Below are 18,015 nucleotides of genomic sequence, written 5' to 3'. Positions count from 1 at the left end.
GAAGCCTAGGAATGACAGTTTATTGTTGTGGTATGCCCATGGTCTCAAGAGTTAGACCCTCAGTTCAAATTCTGGCTCTGCTACTTATGGCCTATGTGGTTTTTAGGCAAGTCATTTAACCTCTCATGGAATCTATTCTCTTTACTGGAGGAGAATTGACCAGAATTCTCAGAAACTATACAGTATCTACAAGGAGGAGGAAGAGGGAACGTCTATATGCCAAGTAATATAAAGTCATTTCAAGAGGGAAATGGAGATTTGCAAAAGCCTGAAGTAAGATGTAGGACCTAAGTCAGACTCTGAAGAGAAGGATTTGAAGTGAGAAGTGAGGAAGCAACAGTACAGAAGCATGAAAGTACCAAGATGATTGATTACAAGGAACCAATAGACCAGTTGAGAGAATAGAGAGTAAGTATATGGATATATATGAAGAGAAATACCAAGGAATAAGGCTAAGGAAGGAGGGAGAAGCCAGATTGTGGGGAGATTTAGATATAGGTTGAGGAGTCTATATTTTGTACTAGGCAAGCACTGGAGATTTTTTAGTAAGAGAGTGATATGGCCAGATCTTTGTTGTAGAAAAATCAATCTGACAGATTTGTGCAAGACTGGAATCCAGGAACTAAGAGGACTGTAGCAATATTCCAGGCCTGAAGCAATGAGTACCTGAACTAGGGAAATGGCTATATCATTGGAGGGAAGGGGACAAATACCAGAGATGTACAAAAAGAAGAATTGCTGTGAGTCTGGAGAATGGTTGACAATTAATTAAAGGAAATGGGAGAGAAAAGCAAAAGTCACATGACTTGGAGGGCTTATATATAGGTGACTTGAAGAATGGTGGTGTCCTCAATAAATGGAAATTTGGAAAAAGTTTTAGGGTATAAACTAGTTCAAAACTAGCCTCAGATACTTAAATAGTGATACGATCCTAGGCAAGTTGCTTGACCATGTTTAATCAGTTTCATCATCTGTAAATTCAATTGGAGAAGGAATTGGCAAACTACTCTAGTATTTTTGCCTAGAAAACCCCAGACGGTGTCACACATAATTGAAAACAACTGAAAAAAAAAAGCTGAACAGAAATGCCTAACAGGTAGTTTGGCAATATGGGACCAGAGTTCAGGAAAAAAATGGGCTAAATATATAAATTTTTATAGATATGATGATCAACCCAATGGATGTTTAGCAATTGAAGAGTCTACAAAGTAGACAAAAGGATAGAGAGATGAGAGGACAGATATACTTCAGAGCATGAGAGCAGAAGAATAATTCTGCAGAAGATGCTAAGCAGGAACCATCAAATATATAGGAGGAATATTAAGAAATAGCAAAGTCTAAGAAATCAGAGAAGACAACAAGGAGGAGGGGGAGGGTTAACAGTGTCATATATAGGAAACCAAGTAAAATAAGGACTAAGAAAAGGTCATTGAATTTAGTATATTTTGGTAACTTTGGAAAGAATAACTATCAGTGTCAGACAAAACATGCCTGAAGGTCTTTAAAGTTGGAAGAGAACTTAAACTAAGAAAACCTCATTCAGTGCTTTATTTGATAGATAAGCAATTTGAGGTTCAGATAAGCAAGCACTTGCTATAAAATAGTACAGCCAGATGGTGGCAGAACTGGGGGCTTGAGACTTCTTGAGACTTCTATTCCAACGCTCTTTCTATTTCACCACACTACCTCGTGTACAATGACAAAAATGCCAAACCAGTTTACAACAAAATATTCTGTTTATCCAGAAGCTGAAAGAATCTGAGCCTTCTGATTAACCAGATAGCTTGATTTAAAAGAGTTGTCATATCCCATAAAATATACTTTAGACAAAAATTATAACAAGGACATTTTAACCTTTTTTTTTGGTCCCTAAAGGATGGTACTCTCTAGGATTTCTCTGCATTCTCAGAGTGATTTTTTTAAAATTTAAGGCAATGGGGTGAAATGACTTGCCCAAGATCACACAGCTAGCTACTCCTAACTCGAGGGCAAGTGTTCTATCTGCCTAGTTACCCCTCAGAGTTAAGTTTTATAAGCCCCAATTGCTGTTAGGTTGTGAAAACAAATCTTTCTTAAATTTGGGTAGATTACTAGGACATGTTAGCAAGGTATTAGAGGTACCTTTGAGTATGCATCATGTTAAATCAAAAGTGGCTGATTTTCATAAAGTAGGTTAACATTCTGTCATTTTTTTTTGTTTTTTGTTTTGCAAGGCAAACAGGGTTAAGTGGCTTGCACAAGGCCACACAGCTAGGTAATTATTAAGTGTCTGAGACCGGATTTGAACCCAGGTACTCCTGACTCCAGGGCTGGTGCTTTATCCACTATGCCACCTAGCCGCCCCTAACATTCTGTCATTTTTAATCCTAGAAGAGTTAAGTTTTTATAAGGGGCTCTTTAAAATGGCAGAGGAAAACTGCTCAAAAATGGACAACTCTTCCATTTCAGATTGCAGGAGTCTGACTTGACTAGAGACTTATTGTTTGGAGTCCAGGTTACTTTCTATGTTCTATTTTCACTGACTGATATTTCAGGGGCTAACAAGGCCACATCTGTCAAATGCCATGAGTTCCCTAGAGAAAAATGCACCTTGCATTTGTTATTTCATTAATGGAAAGTTGGCATTTTCTTAATCAGATGCAATATATGGGAGGGAGAAGAGGCTACAGGAATTTGGTTCAATGTGCTCAGTTGTAGTAGCTCATACATAACCTGGGCTGATGTATTAACTTGTATTAATTAGGGAGAAAGGGCCTGTCCAGAAACAATGATAGGTTGCCCAACACTGTCCTCGAAGATTTACTTAGCACACCCTTTTATTTTCATACCTTTGGAGAGCTGCCAGGCAATTTTTTGAATCTGAATCTTGATAATGAGATCATAAGACTTAAGGATGGAAGAATCATATAGATCCCTCCAAACCTCTCATTTTACAGATGAGATAACTGAGGACCCAAAAGATTAAATCATTTGCCCAAGGTCTCAAAAGCAAATAGTAAGTAGCTGAGCCACTTTTAACAATTACTAAGAAGAATCATACCCTATCAAACCTTAAATTTCCTCTGGCCTTAAAAATGTAGTAGTCCTCATAAAATTAAAAAAAATTATTACTAATCCATAAGCTCATCAAAAGAAGTTATTTTAAAAATTTTATCCCTAGTTGTATATGCCAAATACAATCAATCTTGCAGTCATTACTGCAAGGCAGTTTTTAATCAAATGGGTCATTTATTTTTTTATTTAAATTTTCTGAAACCATGCTAATTCTAAAATACTTTCTGTGTCTTGTGGGATTTTATGGAGTTACTGAATTGGTTCCCTCCACCTCTCATCTCTACTGCATTTCTCTTTATGAAGATGACTTAAAATGAAATAAACTTTGCCATCAGGCTAGGTCAGAAAAAATAAAAAATAAATGCCTGAGGATGAATTATAGATAATATTTGATTGTTACCCTGGTAACTCTTTAATTAGTCCTGGCATCCTATTTATGGCTGTCACCTGGAGGCAATCTCTGGGTAGGCTGTGTCATTACAAAGGAATTAGGAGCTATAGAGTTAGAGGGACAAGGATCAAGTCTATCCTCTGTCCTTAGGGATTTATAGACAGACCACAAAAACATTTTGCTTTCTGTCTCTCTATGTCTCCATTTATCTATCTATCTTTGTCTCTCCATGTCTATTTCTTCTTTCATTCATAAAATATCAAGATGTATATGTTTATCCTTTCTCTTTCTATTTAAAATTGTAAGCAGCGTGAGGCAGAAGTCACATTCATATTTCTTTGCATGCCCATCTTGTCTTCACTGTTCATACACAATAGGTGCTCTATAAAATTTAAGTGTTTTTGACTACAAAAATATGAAGGAAAACAACGTTAAAAGACTTTAGAGTTCTGATTTACATAGTGGGGAAGTTGTGACTTCTTGGCACAGGGGTAATGGGCTTTGGGAGCAAACAAGGTGTATATTGCCAGACACGGGCAATTGGCTTGACTTGTTTTGCTCAACTGTTCTTAATTTGCTATAAAAGGACCTATTGTGGGTAGACTGAGGTAATTGAAAATGACACTGACGTTAAAACAATAACACACAAAAAAAATCCAATCCAGCATTAATGAAATATTGAGAGAAAAAAAAAAACCAAACCTGTGGACTGGTAAAATATGTCTGCTGTATACTTCCATCCCATTCTTCATCTTCTTCTATAGGCTAAAGATATTTCTGGAGTCTAACCCCCAGAATCTTCAGAAAAACTCCTTAAACTGAGGCACCAATATACGTGTTGACAGTTGGGGTGGGGAATAAAGGTAAAGAAAATTTATGGGTTATTTTTATTGATTATTTATAGGGACTCCAAAGGATTGCTTGAATATCAACCTGACTTCAGGTACTTTCTGAAATAGAAAGAATCACTGATCTTCACCATGAATATCGAGAAGCCAGCAGAGCTCTGGGATAGCTGTGGTGAAGACTAATGGAAGAACTACACCCACCTCTCAAAATGGCGATTCCAGCAGGCAATTTCCCCTTCCCTTCTCACTGCCTCTAGACATTTGGAGTAGCTCCAGAGTGCACTCTAGAAATCCCTTGAGAGTCATTACTATCTCCAGAGTAAACCTTCCCTTTTTAATCCCCCAAAGAAGGTGAATAGATACTTCTCCTGAGGTTCATTTACTGAACTGAGCCATCATTGGCTTCCCATGAGCAACAAGGCTTGCCTGAAAGCCATAGCTTCATGTTGTCACTTTTTTAAAAACTAACTCCATACAAGTTTTTAAAACAAAGCAAAAAACAAAATAAAACAAAAACAAAACAAACTCCCTGGGGCACATTAATGTAACATGAGGATGTGGCCAATATAAAGAATCCAAGAAATTCACAGTTGGGCCTGGAACTGAAGTTCTATTTAAATCTCCCAAGAATTATGTATTGTATGGAGTACAATACATAACTCTGAGTCTTATCATCAGAAGGATTTAGTCCTTTTCGCTGTTTCAAAAGGAAGGGGAGGGGCGGAGGGGAAGGGGGCCTGAGAGACCCATGCTACAGTCCCAACACAGTGGCTGTTCCTATCTGCTAACATTTGAATGGGAGACCATTCACAAGAACTGGATTGGGAAAGCTTTGGAAGGAAAGAAATGGGAGAATGGTGAATAATTTGCATTAAAATAGGGGGTCTACTCCCTAAATAGGCTGGATATTAAATGCAATCATGGGTACCTCAACAAAAATCAAGGGCTGCCTTTGTCATCTTTTTTAATACCCAGATACACCCCACCCCCTCACCATCCTTCAAGTCTTTGCATGATGCGATAGAAGGCACCCTTGTTTATGTGTGTACGTGTGTGTTTTAACATCAAAGCACTTGGGAGTACCTTAGGATAAAGTATCAGCCTCCATTCTGAATTCCCTGGCACTTCTGAGGTTAAGTCAGCCCCTTTAACGCTTCGGGAATGTAGATTTTTGTGCCTTATTATTTAAAAGTTGAGAGAGCAGGGCTACACATTCATTATTCTCATCATGGGGAGGGAGGCTGTTGCATTCTAGTCACATACACTTAAGCTATAATTCTACAGCATGACAGACTAAACATACATGTCTAGACAGAGAAAGAGGATGCTTTCAAATATAACTGTAGACGTTTTCCAAGAGAATTTTATCTTGCTATGGAAAAATATTAGGTGCAAAATCTTGTCTCATTAATGTCAACCAAAGTGAAGGATTTGCATGACTTAATTTCAAAAGGTTTGACTTGAATTCACTCTCAAAAAATTAGTGCCTAGGAACAAGAAATTTCAGGAGAAAACTCACTTTACTCAGATTTTCTTTTAAGGTAAAAGAATGAGTTTTTAAAGCAAAATTAACAAATTGCAATTTTCATCATATTGGAGACTGTTAATGTGGTCAATGAGTTGTTCAAATCAGTGGGAAAATATTTAAATTCAAGTTTTTATGTTTCATTTCATGCCTAAGGATTGAAAAAGAAAAGAAATCTCAGTGGCAAAGTCTCTAGTTACTTGTTTTATCAGAGCCAGGTTGGGGGACAATTGAAACTGAAGAGGAAGTTAAAGAATCACTTTGTTACAGACCCATTACTACCTTAGAAGTCCTATCCCAGTCATCACCTCTGAGTTAATGAACTGTCATCTGCTTCACAGAATCTGTTGTGTCAATAAAATAAACCCCTTTCTGACCTTTCCTATTCCACTTCAGTTCAGTAATATTATGTTAAAGTGACTTAGTATTCTACAATTCCCAGAGTCCTCCAAAATCATCAGCAATCTTTGGTCATATAAAATACAAATATTTCTCTAAAAATAAGTCTTCAATATGATTTTTTTAAAGAATAAAGCTTATATTAAAGTTACATAAGGCACCTCAGGGGACAGCATTTTTAGAAGTCAAAATTAATCATCAAAATTGTCAGATCAAATCTATTCTCATTGAGTAAAACAAAAAAGCAACAGTTTCCATATCTGGTTCTAGATAGCAGTGTCATTTTGCTTCAAATGGAGAGGCAGGAGAAAAGCATCAGAGGAAAAAGGAACTGTAGGGTAACTTTTAAATCACTTTCCACTTCTTTAGGACCAAAATATTAGGAGAATTTTTCCTCAGTTTTGAGTTCATTACATGTGTCCCTTGGAACCAAAGTTCCATCACGAATCCTGTCCTTTAAAGTGTTTCTTCCTGCTGTCTTTAGCTCTAAAACTCCAGAAGGAAGGAGGTAAAGTAAGTTGGGGAAAGAAAACAATTTTACTACAAAAAAACAGTGGCCTGTGATACTTCTGTGTAGGCACTAATAAAATGAATCAAGGTTGGTTATAGGTAGTAAGAATAGCAAGGGACCTTAGAGCTCACCTCTAACATTCCCTTTCTACAGATGAAGAAACAGAAATAAAAATGTCAGAAGTGCCATACCCAGGTAATTGCTATAGGTAGTTAAATGGTAGAGCTAGAATTTAAACACAGTCATCGAGTCCAAAGTCATTGAGTGCCCTTTCCAGAGCCACACTGTTTCAGTATATAAATAAATATTTTAATTATGAGTATATAAATAGAAGAAAAATTTAGCCTATCACCTATTATTAAAATATTCAGTTTCTGCATCTTATTTTCTGATCTGCATGACCAAAATATGTCCTCCAGGTAAGACTAGACTAAGACTAGGTCAACAATGAGAATGGGATTATCAACTGCTTTCCTAAATGATGCCATCTTTGACATGAATTCACAGATTCAAGCCTACTAAATAACTGCCTAGGAAATGAATAGCAATCTTTGAAAAGCCACAAGGCCAATGAGTTACAAAGAAAAAACTGCCCCAACTATTCAGTTTAGGGTTGAGGCATTTAAAGAATGGCTAACATGAATTGAATGTCTTTGTTGTTGCTGCTGTCTCCATCTTGTGTAGAGGATTCCCACATTCAGGATGATTACTCTAAAACCATGCCTTAATAGTGCCAATAAAACTTGATAAACCAATCTTGAATGGAAATTACAAAACAAGAACAACCCAAGTAGGAAAAAAGATAATCTTCCCCCTGACTAGCTTAAAATCAAGGAGCAGGACTTAACATAGCCAAGATATATCTTTATTCTGAAGCTTCGGTACAGGAATGATTTGGAATTAGCCATCTGGGTAATCTCTTTCAATGATAACTTCAAGGCTCCTGCCAGGGAGTTCATAAGAACAAAGTCATTAGGAAAATCGGTAGCTATTGGCATGGACATATAATGGCATACCGTCAACCATTATTCCTCTCCTGAATAATCATGGAAACAAAATCTGAGTGGGTAAGGGATTATCAGCTGAGGAAAAAACAAGAAAGAATGCAATGTGAGAGGCATTGAGAGAACAGCAAAGATGGCACCATAAGTGATGGATGACTAGAGAGTTGAGGAAGGGATGAAAGTGGGGGAACTGGAAAGAAATAGATTGCCCATTCATCTTTTCAAGATGTCTTCTGTGTGCTGGGGATCCATTATAGGTCTGCTGTGCTTACATGCCCTTGTGGATGAAGTCTAATGTCTGCCTTAATATTTATAGAACCTTGGTGAGTGGAGAGGCATTCAATAGGTTTGGCATGTAAGGCACAAGTAAGAACCACATCTCTCCTCAAAAGCTCTTCCTAGTGAGAGCTGAAAATAGCTAATGCTTTTGCTGTTGAATTTGATGAATTCTCTTTTCCACCAAGTAGAAAAGTCAGCTGGATTTGAAGCCAGAATAGCTGAGTTTGAATTCCAATTCTGCCATTTACTACTTGTGTGACCTTGAGCAAGTAGTTTTAACCTTTATGGGCCTCAGTTTCCTCATCTGTAAAATGATAAAGTTGGACTAGATGCTCTTTAGGTGCCACAGTGAACAGCATTCTGGAGTAGGAGTTAGGAAGACCTAGGTTCAACTCTTACCTCAGACACTTGGCTGAGTGACCCTGAGCAAGTCACTTAATTTCTTTCAGGGAGTTTCCTCATCTGTAAAGTGGTGATAATAATAGCCCTTCTCATAGGGTAGTTAAGGTGATCAAATGAAATTATAGATAAATATTTACATACAAATACATATACTTGATTTGATTTAATATTAATTCAATCAATTCAATTTGACTTGGTTCAATTCAATATTGATTCAATTAAACATCTTTATAAAGCAATTTACATTTATCACATTATAAAAATGCTATATATCATTAGTTACAATTAGTATTAGAAAAAGTCCTTCAAGTTCTATATCTAAGCTACTATGAGTGCCTAAGGGACAAATTCTCTTTAATGATATATGTAATCAGGTGGCAAGGAAGTACAAGGCCTTCTCTGGTCAAAAATAATGAGCCACCTTTAAAACTAATTTTCATTCCTCCAATTTGGCTAAATGCCTAAAAGAAGTCCTGGGACCATTCATTTACAACAACAACAATGATTTCCCCCCCCCCCCCCAAACCATGTGTGAGTCAACTTAAATGAAGTTGACCATCGGCTTCAATGACCATTTAGGGAATCCCATATTTGTTTTAACATGTACAAAAAAAATCTAAGAAGCTATCTTTTAAGGAATTTTGAACAAACTTCTATAAAAATGAAACTAGACAAGCATTTCTCCTTTTACCAGAATTTTCCTAAAAAGATTTATTTTGCTCTAAACTTTAGTAAATTGTCTTCTACAATATGACAACCCACAAAAATTTTCCTATTTTGAATTCCATTAAAATCCATTAGCTCTCTATACATAGAGCATTATATAATTTCATATCAATTTACACGGAACAAGCTCATACTGAATTTGACAGTATGGTTTAGCATTTTTCACTCACTTCCATATCTCACTCAATTCTAGAAGCGATCCATCTTACTAAGTGAAAGCTACACAGCCCTTATTCTGCCATCATCCTAGGGCATTTGATTCAAACAGACAGCCACAGAGAGACAGCTAGCAGGACTACTAATGAATATGAGTCATGAATATACTGCCCGGATTAGATTCTTAGTCTGTGTGAAGCTGCGGAACATTTCCCAGAGTGATATACAAGAATTTGACCTCAGTCAAACAAATGCTGAGCCCAGTTTCTCCTTGATACAATGTTAAAAGACTAGCAGAAAAACTGTGAATGCACATGAGAAAAAGAAATTACAAATTATGTATTACCCAAAATTTAAGTAATAGCTAGAGAATAATCAGGAATGTCATTGTCTTATGTCCAGCTAATTCAAAGCATAAAGGCTACTGTCTCATCATCTCCCACCCCTGCCCCAGACCCTAGGATAGATCTCTTTATAGGGAGGGCAGTTTGTTTCGCTTAGACCTGAACCCCAGTTGTATCGAAAATAGCCCTTCCAAGGAGAATAGGGGGACAAATCAACCTACTTCTTGGTTAGCCATTCAGATTGTATGCCTCCTGAGAAGAGCCATTAGCATTATCTATGACATCAAGTTTCCATAGTTTTTATGTTCAATTTTTTTGCAAGATTCATTGTCATCTCATGAAAGCTCTTATGCTGGTAGGATATACTTGCCAGCTCTTTATTACCCATGATTGTTTGTATTTGAATTGGAATGCCAAAGTGAATTTGATTTCTGACCTAATAGTATTTGGCTAAGATGAAAAATAAGATTATTTTGCTTTTCCAGGGTATATACTGACTGGTTACCAGGGGAGGAGGCTCAGGAGGCTCTTTGAATTCTATTTCTCCAATTCTTCAGTGCATTTCAGGATAAAAGAAAATAAACCTAGGATAAAAAAATTTTCTCCTAAGAAACCACACTTCTTAAAATAATCTACATATGGACAATGGAAAGTTGATGTCTAAATCTATTTGCATATCAAATAATACACAGAAACCTTTCCAAATAACTGAAGTACTTCAGGAATCCTCAAGTAATGGTTTCCTTCATCAACAAATTTATGTTTCCATTTTAAACTCTATATTAAATAATATTGAAAGTAAATCACCTCGAACATCGGGAGAAAATCGTGCAGAATGTCGAGAGACAAAAAGTTTCAATTCTTGATCCAAGTTGCATTCAATAAGGTTTGTGTCCCATGATCGGATTCCTGAAGTGAAAGAAAAGAGAGAAGCCATACATCTAGTTAGACATCCAAATGTGGTTTGGAAAACATCAAACAAACATTTCCAGAATTTTAAGGAAGGATGTAGAAACTCCCTCCCTAGGGAGCTTTATGAAGAAATGTGGGTAGCACAGAATTAAATACCCTTCCTTAGAAAACTTAGCAAATTTCATCTAGACTGGAACATGATAGAGAAGGAGGGAGAAAGACAAGAATAGGATGAACTCTTGACTCCTCATAAAATTTAAATACTGCTTTTCTGGACAAGTGAAAGAAAACATTCATTAGGGAAATGAAATGACAGGCTCCACTTCGAGATGGGAACAGGAAGAACAAGGAGAGAAACCCCAAGAGGTAAAGTTTGGGTTATGAGGCCACTGGAATGCTCCCTTGGTGTCCAAATGGACCACTCATGGTTTGGGTGTGGTCTTAGCTAAAGGAAAGGATATGTCAGAGGGGGTGAGAACAGGGGTTCATTTTCATGGCTTCAGTTCTAAGTTATTCTATTTTTACTGTGGGTGTGTCCCACAAGCCCCAACCTCGAACTCTATTTCTCCAATTCTTTGGTGCCAAGGTAAGAAGTTTTAATTCATTATTGAGCAAATGTCTGGCTCTTAGTATTCAGGACTTGAACTACCCTTCTCCAAGAACACTACCTGAGCAAGTTGGCAGACAGCCTGGGGCAAAAAGGAAAGATTGAAAAAAATTTTTAAAACATCTCTAAAATTGGAATTTATGGCTTAGCTACTCTAGGGAAAAAATGTATAAACTTTCTTTTTTATAAAGAGGAAGCACCAGTCAGCTGAGAGGTGAGGGCGGGAAGCAGGATGAAAGTTGATTTCCTGCACTGACAACCTCTGTGATCCCATCCTTCTTCCTTCCTCCTTTGCCTGCCACCTGAGAGCAGGGACTGGGAAGGAGTACCAACCTCTATATGTATCTGTAGGTGCAAGGGAATAAAAAGGAGATTGGGAAACTTCAGAATCCTATATGGTTGACTTTTTGCATTTCTCTGATACACAATACTGGTCAGAGCAGGGGAGCAAATGTGAAAATATGCAAAAGCCACTCAACATTAACATAGGCTTGGAAAGAACTCAAAAAGAAAAAGACAACTTTTTTTCACTAATTGTATTTCAATATATTTCCTTTGTAATTTTATGTATTTTATTTTATGCATACAAAAACATTATTCTGAGAAGGGATAGGACTAGTATATACACAAAAAAAAGTAATTCCTAGGCTAATTTTACTTTAAAGATAAGGATGGTGAAGCTTAGAAAAGTGAAATAATTTACCTAGGATCACAGCTATTTAATAGCAGAGTTGTGAACTAAGCCCAGGTCTTTTGCTTACTACTCCAGTTATTACTCTCCAAGCTAATACAGTTAGAAGGTATTTATAAAGCTCTCTTTCAATAACAACTGGATTATTAGACACACCTAGCAATGATACAGGTGAACAGATTGATTTTGAAGAAAGAACAACTGGGCTCCGGTCTCCTGGCTGTTACTCTATAACTTGAGGGCATGTTACTCACCCTCTTGAGATTCAGGTTCCTCATCTATAAGACCAGGTTAATAATACCCATCCTGGCGACCTGACAGGCTTGTTGTGCAGATCAAATGAGATAATATATGCCAAGCACTTAAGCTCCCTATAAACATGACCTGCCAATTATTATAATATGCAACCTGGTGAGTTCATGTTTTTATTAGTCATTAGTGGCACAAAGGTAAGAGATTTGGAGCATAAATGCCACTATATAATTTCAATCATGTCTTAAATCATTTGTTTCATTGCTATCCTGTGCAGTCTCTGTATCTTTCAAAGCATCAAAGTTACCACTTCTATACTACAAATCTACATTGTAAGTCAAACCCTCTGCTGGTCTCAGAATTTTTTAAACAAAGAAATATTTCAACCAAAAATCTATTTTAACTTAAGGAGGCAGCACATTTTCAGATAGATACATAGTTGTTGAAAAAAAGCTTGCCCAAATATGAAAAGCCTCTAATGAGCAATAGAATTCCCATTGTGATGGATGGGGAGAATTCAGGTATGAAAGAGTTAACTCTATTAAAGAGCATCTAAATTATTACATATGATTTTATTAGTCTCTTTAGAAACATTAATAGCCTCAGTTTGCATTTGTGCTAATGGACTGCTTAAATTTTAACGGGAAATGCATGTTGAGATTTGGTGATCTCTTTAGAGCAGAATTGATAAATGAGTTCTTTTCCATTCACAGAAGCACTTGACATGTTGAAAGGTCTGAATTCATTAGAATATTTTATTTCAATGTATACACTATATACTTGTCTAGTCTGAAACATTAGTGAATTCCTTTCCTGAGTCACTTAATTGCTATTGTCTACAGAATTTTCAGAATCTAGTCCTGGACCTCCCTCCACTTTGTCTTCAAGGATTGTCATCATAGGTCAAATAAGATAATCATGAAACAAAGCAAGGATTTAATTATGATCTGGGTGAATATTTTGCTCTTCATTTTAAATAATGCTAAAATTACTATGTTCTTTGGGTGATTTTTCCTCTTGGCCTTAAGGAAGGCTAGCCATAAAGTATTCATTCATTTCTTCTCTGACTTTCAGTGAGGCTTTCCTGATATGTGCAATGAAAGTTTGGTTTACATTTTTAAAATGCATGTTTGCATTACTTCCTTTATCAATAGAAGGTTAGCTTCAATAAAAGCACTCTTTAGTAATTTTTAAATGACAAGAACACAATAGCTGAGAAAAGACAATGTAATTGCTTTTCTTGTTTTTTACCTCTATGACTCAAAATTGAGAGTGCTTTTTCAAAAAAATTATCAAGCAAAATGTTTCTTAATAATCACTGCTACCACTCATAAAAATGACAATGAATTTATAGAAATATTTCAGGGAGAAAGAAGATATTTGAAGCAGGCTGCATCAATTAAAGGCAAAAACTACTTCAGTTTACTCAGTACTAGCTATTGGTTATTATTAGTCATTTCATATTGGCATCTTCGAGTGGAACATTCTCTATCAAAGACATTGTCTTGGAGTCCAACTTCAACTCCTGTGTTTAAGGGAAGCTCAAAGAAACCCTTCTTTTCAGTGTTGCCTCCTTCCTAAGAAAGGATTATCTGTTAGTAGAGACTTTGCTAAATTACTTCAAAAACACATTAGCAAAATATCTGAAGCAGAGAAATCAGTGACAGCAATTGGGGGGTATCTTTACTCCCAGCAAACCCCCAGAACTCACTCCTTCCTTTCTAAAGGTGTGTTCCTAAAATTTCCCAGAGCTATGGTGTGTGTGTGTGTGTGTGTGTGTGTGTGTGTGTGTGTCTAAGTGTGAGTGTGTAGTCTATGTTTGGAAACAGGGAAGGTTGAAGAACCTCAGAGAGCAACAAGACATTCCACTCATGGTCTGCGGAATAGTCTGAAACTACTGCACTTTTGGACAAGAGAAGAGAGAAGGAAAACAGCAGATACTTCCTGCCCCTTAGTAGTTTCATATTATGATCTGGCATTTGGGGGGAATTTATCCAGTCTCCTTTGTGTATGATCATCACCAAGATCATAACTCTCAGGTGGGAAGGGATTAATATAACATCTCAGCTTTCCTGGAGTTAAATGTCAAGGTCATAACACCCCACTATACTGGTCTGGGATAGAAACTAAGAACCCCGAACGCTTTCCCATTAAAAGGTAACTAAAAGTTTTTGTTTATATCCTCAGCACTAAGTATAGTATCTAGTTTATGTACTTGTTGTTCAGTTGTGCCTAATTCTTCTTGCCCCTGTGGACCATCCTGTCCATGGGATTTTCTTGCCATGGATGTTGGGAGTGGTTTGTCATTACCTTCTCCAGTAGATTAAAGCAAACAGAAGTGACTCGCCCAGGGTCACTTAGCTAGCCTGTAAGACCATAGGTCTTGCTGACTCCAGGCCCAGCTCTCTATCCACTGAGCCACTAGTTGGTACATATTTTGTACTTAATATAATGTTTACTAATTGATTTTTCATGGTCAGTCTCCTGCTTTAGGATACCTCTCTAGATAAAAAAATTTTACTTTTTATGAGAACTAAAAAACAACCCCCCCCCTCAAATTTATTAACTAAAATCCTTAGATTAACAAGGGAGCTATAAAAGAAGGCTGTGGAATCAACAAGCTGTAAATCAAATGTGTGAAAATTAACCATAGGCTCTAGTAGCACCCTGAAAGGCTTACTTTAATCTTAAGCTTAGTTGCTTGCCTTCTTGGGGCCTCAAATGCCTCTAGCTTTTATGAAGCTAGATTCAACCACCTCCTTTTGGTATCTGAATAATCAAGGGTTTGTGGTCAAGAGATTTCTATTTGTGGCTTTTCTTAATATTTGTGGTGGGTTTTGCCCTACTCCCTTTTTTGAGAAAAGAATGAAATTTTCCTTCAGACTCTACTAAAAAAAGTGGTGCAAAACCACTTTATTATCATTAAATAGCAGGCCCCAAACTAAAAAAGGTCTAGGTTTTCATTTCTTTTTTCATCCTTTGCTCAAGTCTACTCCTCTGCACTATATCCTGGAGTGTGTGTGTGTGTGTGTGTGTGTGTGTGTGTATATATATATATACACACACACACACATTTATATATATATATATATATATATATATATATATATTCAGCCTGAGGGTGTATCTTTTTCTAAGCTTTTGTCAACCATGGGGTGTCCAGAAGATGTATGTTCTCTGCAGTGAATATGGGAGGCTATTCAGAGTGTCACAGCTTCAAAACATTGATAAAGGTTTTGGGCAAAGTCCCACACATGAAGCTAAACACAGAAAAAAATATGCTTTCTCAGTGAAAATGCTACAGGGCTTATGGAAAAAAGAAAACCTCAAAGCTAAGAGTAAACACAGTAGCTGCCTTCAAATCTAAGTCTACTTTTGATATGGGCCATAGCAGCAAAGGAGATGAAGCCAGAGCAGCCTACAAAGGTTGCTATTTTTGACTGTGTATACAAGGAATAGAATAAATCAATCAGAATTTAATGCTTTCCAGAAATCTCAATTCAGTTCTGCTTGGCATAGATTTAATTTCTGAGCCAATCACTACCACTTTACACCTCTCCTTATCCTGTACTTATTGATTTAAGTCCTATTATTTGATTATCTCAAAATAAAAGATTAACATTAGGATATCATGATGAGATCCAGTTAAATTTAAATATAAAAGCCAAGGAAAAGTGACTATCTAGAGAGGCAAGTAAATTTATTGTACTGTCAGAATTTTCAAAAAAAAAATTCTATTCTAACCAACCTCAAGATCTGAGAGGCTGGTGGTACCAGAACATTTGCTAATGGAAAGTCATTTCCCATCAACATTAGTTTGTCTCATCCAACTTCCCCTAATTATTTTTTATTATATTTAGTTTGGATCATTTAAACAACTATCATAACTATAAGCAGAGGCAACAATTAATTTTTTTTTCTGATTGTGTTAGAATCCCTCTGCACAAGGTATTAAATCCTACAATCCTATAAATTCATTCTACTGTTATTATGGTAAATAGATGAGGAGTCTATTTGAAATGAAACTGGATGCTGGATCTATTATTTTAGTCTAAATAGATCCCTCAAGAACAGTCTTGTTAGCCCTAAGGAAAGACTAGTTGGACACCATCACATGCTTAGATGAAATTGCTGAAGCTAGACCATTTGGAAAATTCTCTTTCCTAACATGGGAGGAGACAGTCAGCATTTGAGAAGGCTCAGTGATAATCTCTGATAATACATTCTCTAATGAGTTTCAAGAAGTATCTGCTAAGCATTCATCCAAGGGTGTCTAGAGTCTGTTGACTTACTTCATCATCCAAAACACCATAGCTGAATGCAGTGAAAAGTAGGAGAATGAGCTGTGGGTTTTGCGTCAGAAGACCTGGGTTTGAATTCTAACTGACATTAGAGCAAGTCATTGAACATCTCTGGGCCTCAATTTCCTCATCTGTAAAATGAGAGGACTGACTTCCAGTTCTAAATCTATGCTTCTCCTGTTTATTTCTGGTATATTTAGATGATTCCTCATTCCTCAAAGAGAACCTCATAAGTAAACAAGTTAAAATCATCTCCAAACCAAACCTATAGAATTTCTGTTTAAAAAAATGTTTGAGTGAGATTGTAAAATGTTTTCCAAATACACCGCCCTGCAACACAAAGCCACATAAATGCTTCCCAGCTGACCCATCCACAGCTCTAAAGCATCACATAATTAGCAACCTCCAGTGAAATTCTCTATTGAGATACCCACTAAATCAAAATTAAAAGGTAGGTAAGTCAGATTTTCTTGCTAAGTCATCTAAAATGTTTTCATGAACAGTTATCTGGCTGAAAGAAGGTCTGAATAGCTAAACCCTGCGTGGAAGATCTGAGGACTAAAGAGACATATCTGCAGATGAAGGGTGGCATCTGTTAGCTTGAAAATGGGGAGGAGACTGCTTGATCATTTGATTGATTGTTCCTGGGATCAATACTGCAGTCAGATCATATGAGGGCTCCATAAAAGCTCGAGCCAGGAAAAAAGGCAAAAAGGTAGACCTGAAGCTGTCTTGCCAAAGTTTAAAAATAGATAAAGAAAACAGGCGAAAACAGTGTTAGGTACTGGTTCTATCTGACTCGGACTAGTTTTCTACCAGAAAAGGTATGAATAAATCTATCAACACCATGCCAAAAAAAAAAATTTATTATCAGCCAAGTAACAATGGGGGGAAAAGACTATTAAGGTCCAGAGCCTATTTGCTGAACCACACCTAGTCCACAAAATTGCCCAGAAGCTATCGACGAGGAAAGACAGTCTCTGAAAATACCTGAACTTTCATTTCTGTACTTTTAATTTCTAGAACAATCTGTTCTCCAAATGACCACTGGGCCAAGAGATCTAAGAGATGCATGCGCCAGAAGTGATGAAATGTGATAGTTCTAAGTAAGAAAATCGTCTACTTTATGCAGTGAAAAGGCAGAATGGTGTAGTGGAAATCACATTAAGAACTGAGTCAAAATTTCCCGTCCTCGACCTGGCTCTCCTTACAGAGTAATTGGTATGACCTTGGACAAGTTGCAACCTTTCTGAGTCTCAGTGCCTCGTGGAAAATAAGCATAAAAACAGCTTCCTCGTCTATCTCACTGGGTCATCACGAGGATCAAATAAAAAAACGAGGGATGGAATTGTTCGTTCTTTTTTTGGCTCTGGTAATGAAAAAGGAGGATTTTATCCTTTTCTTCCCCTTCTTGGAGTAACGCGCTTATCCGTGGCATTGGTTCTTTGGCCGCACATTTTTGTGAAGGTCATATCTTAAAACGGTGAGTAAAATGCTGGCGCTCCGGCCGCTCGGCCGCTCCTCCCCCTTCGGCCGGCCAGATGTACCTGGCCCAGCCCGGCCGCTGCAGGGAAAGCCGGCGCGGCTGGCAGGGGAAGGAACAAAAGAGGCGG

At 37.1% G+C, this 18,015-nt stretch overlaps 1 protein-coding gene across 1 annotated transcript in view; it reads right to left on the bottom strand.

The window, feature by feature from the left end:
• MAP1B (microtubule associated protein 1B) overlaps window positions 1-18,015 on the bottom strand; it is a 107,176-nt gene that overhangs the window by 88,412 nt on the left and 749 nt on the right. Inside the window, exon 2 of the mRNA XM_074202531.1 lies at window positions 10,447-10,548. Within this exon, the coding sequence (XP_074058632.1) occupies window positions 10,447-10,548 (102 nt within the window). The remainder of the gene's footprint in view (window positions 1-10,446; window positions 10,549-18,015) is intronic.

The sequence above is a fragment of the Macrotis lagotis genome, chromosome X (genome assembly GCF_037893015.1).
Source record: "Macrotis lagotis isolate mMagLag1 chromosome X, bilby.v1.9.chrom.fasta, whole genome shotgun sequence".
NCBI classification, from domain to species: Eukaryota; Metazoa; Chordata; class Mammalia; order Peramelemorphia; family Peramelidae; genus Macrotis; species Macrotis lagotis.
The sequence above is the reverse complement of the archived record's forward strand: the minus strand, read 5'-3'. Positions and strand labels throughout refer to the sequence as shown.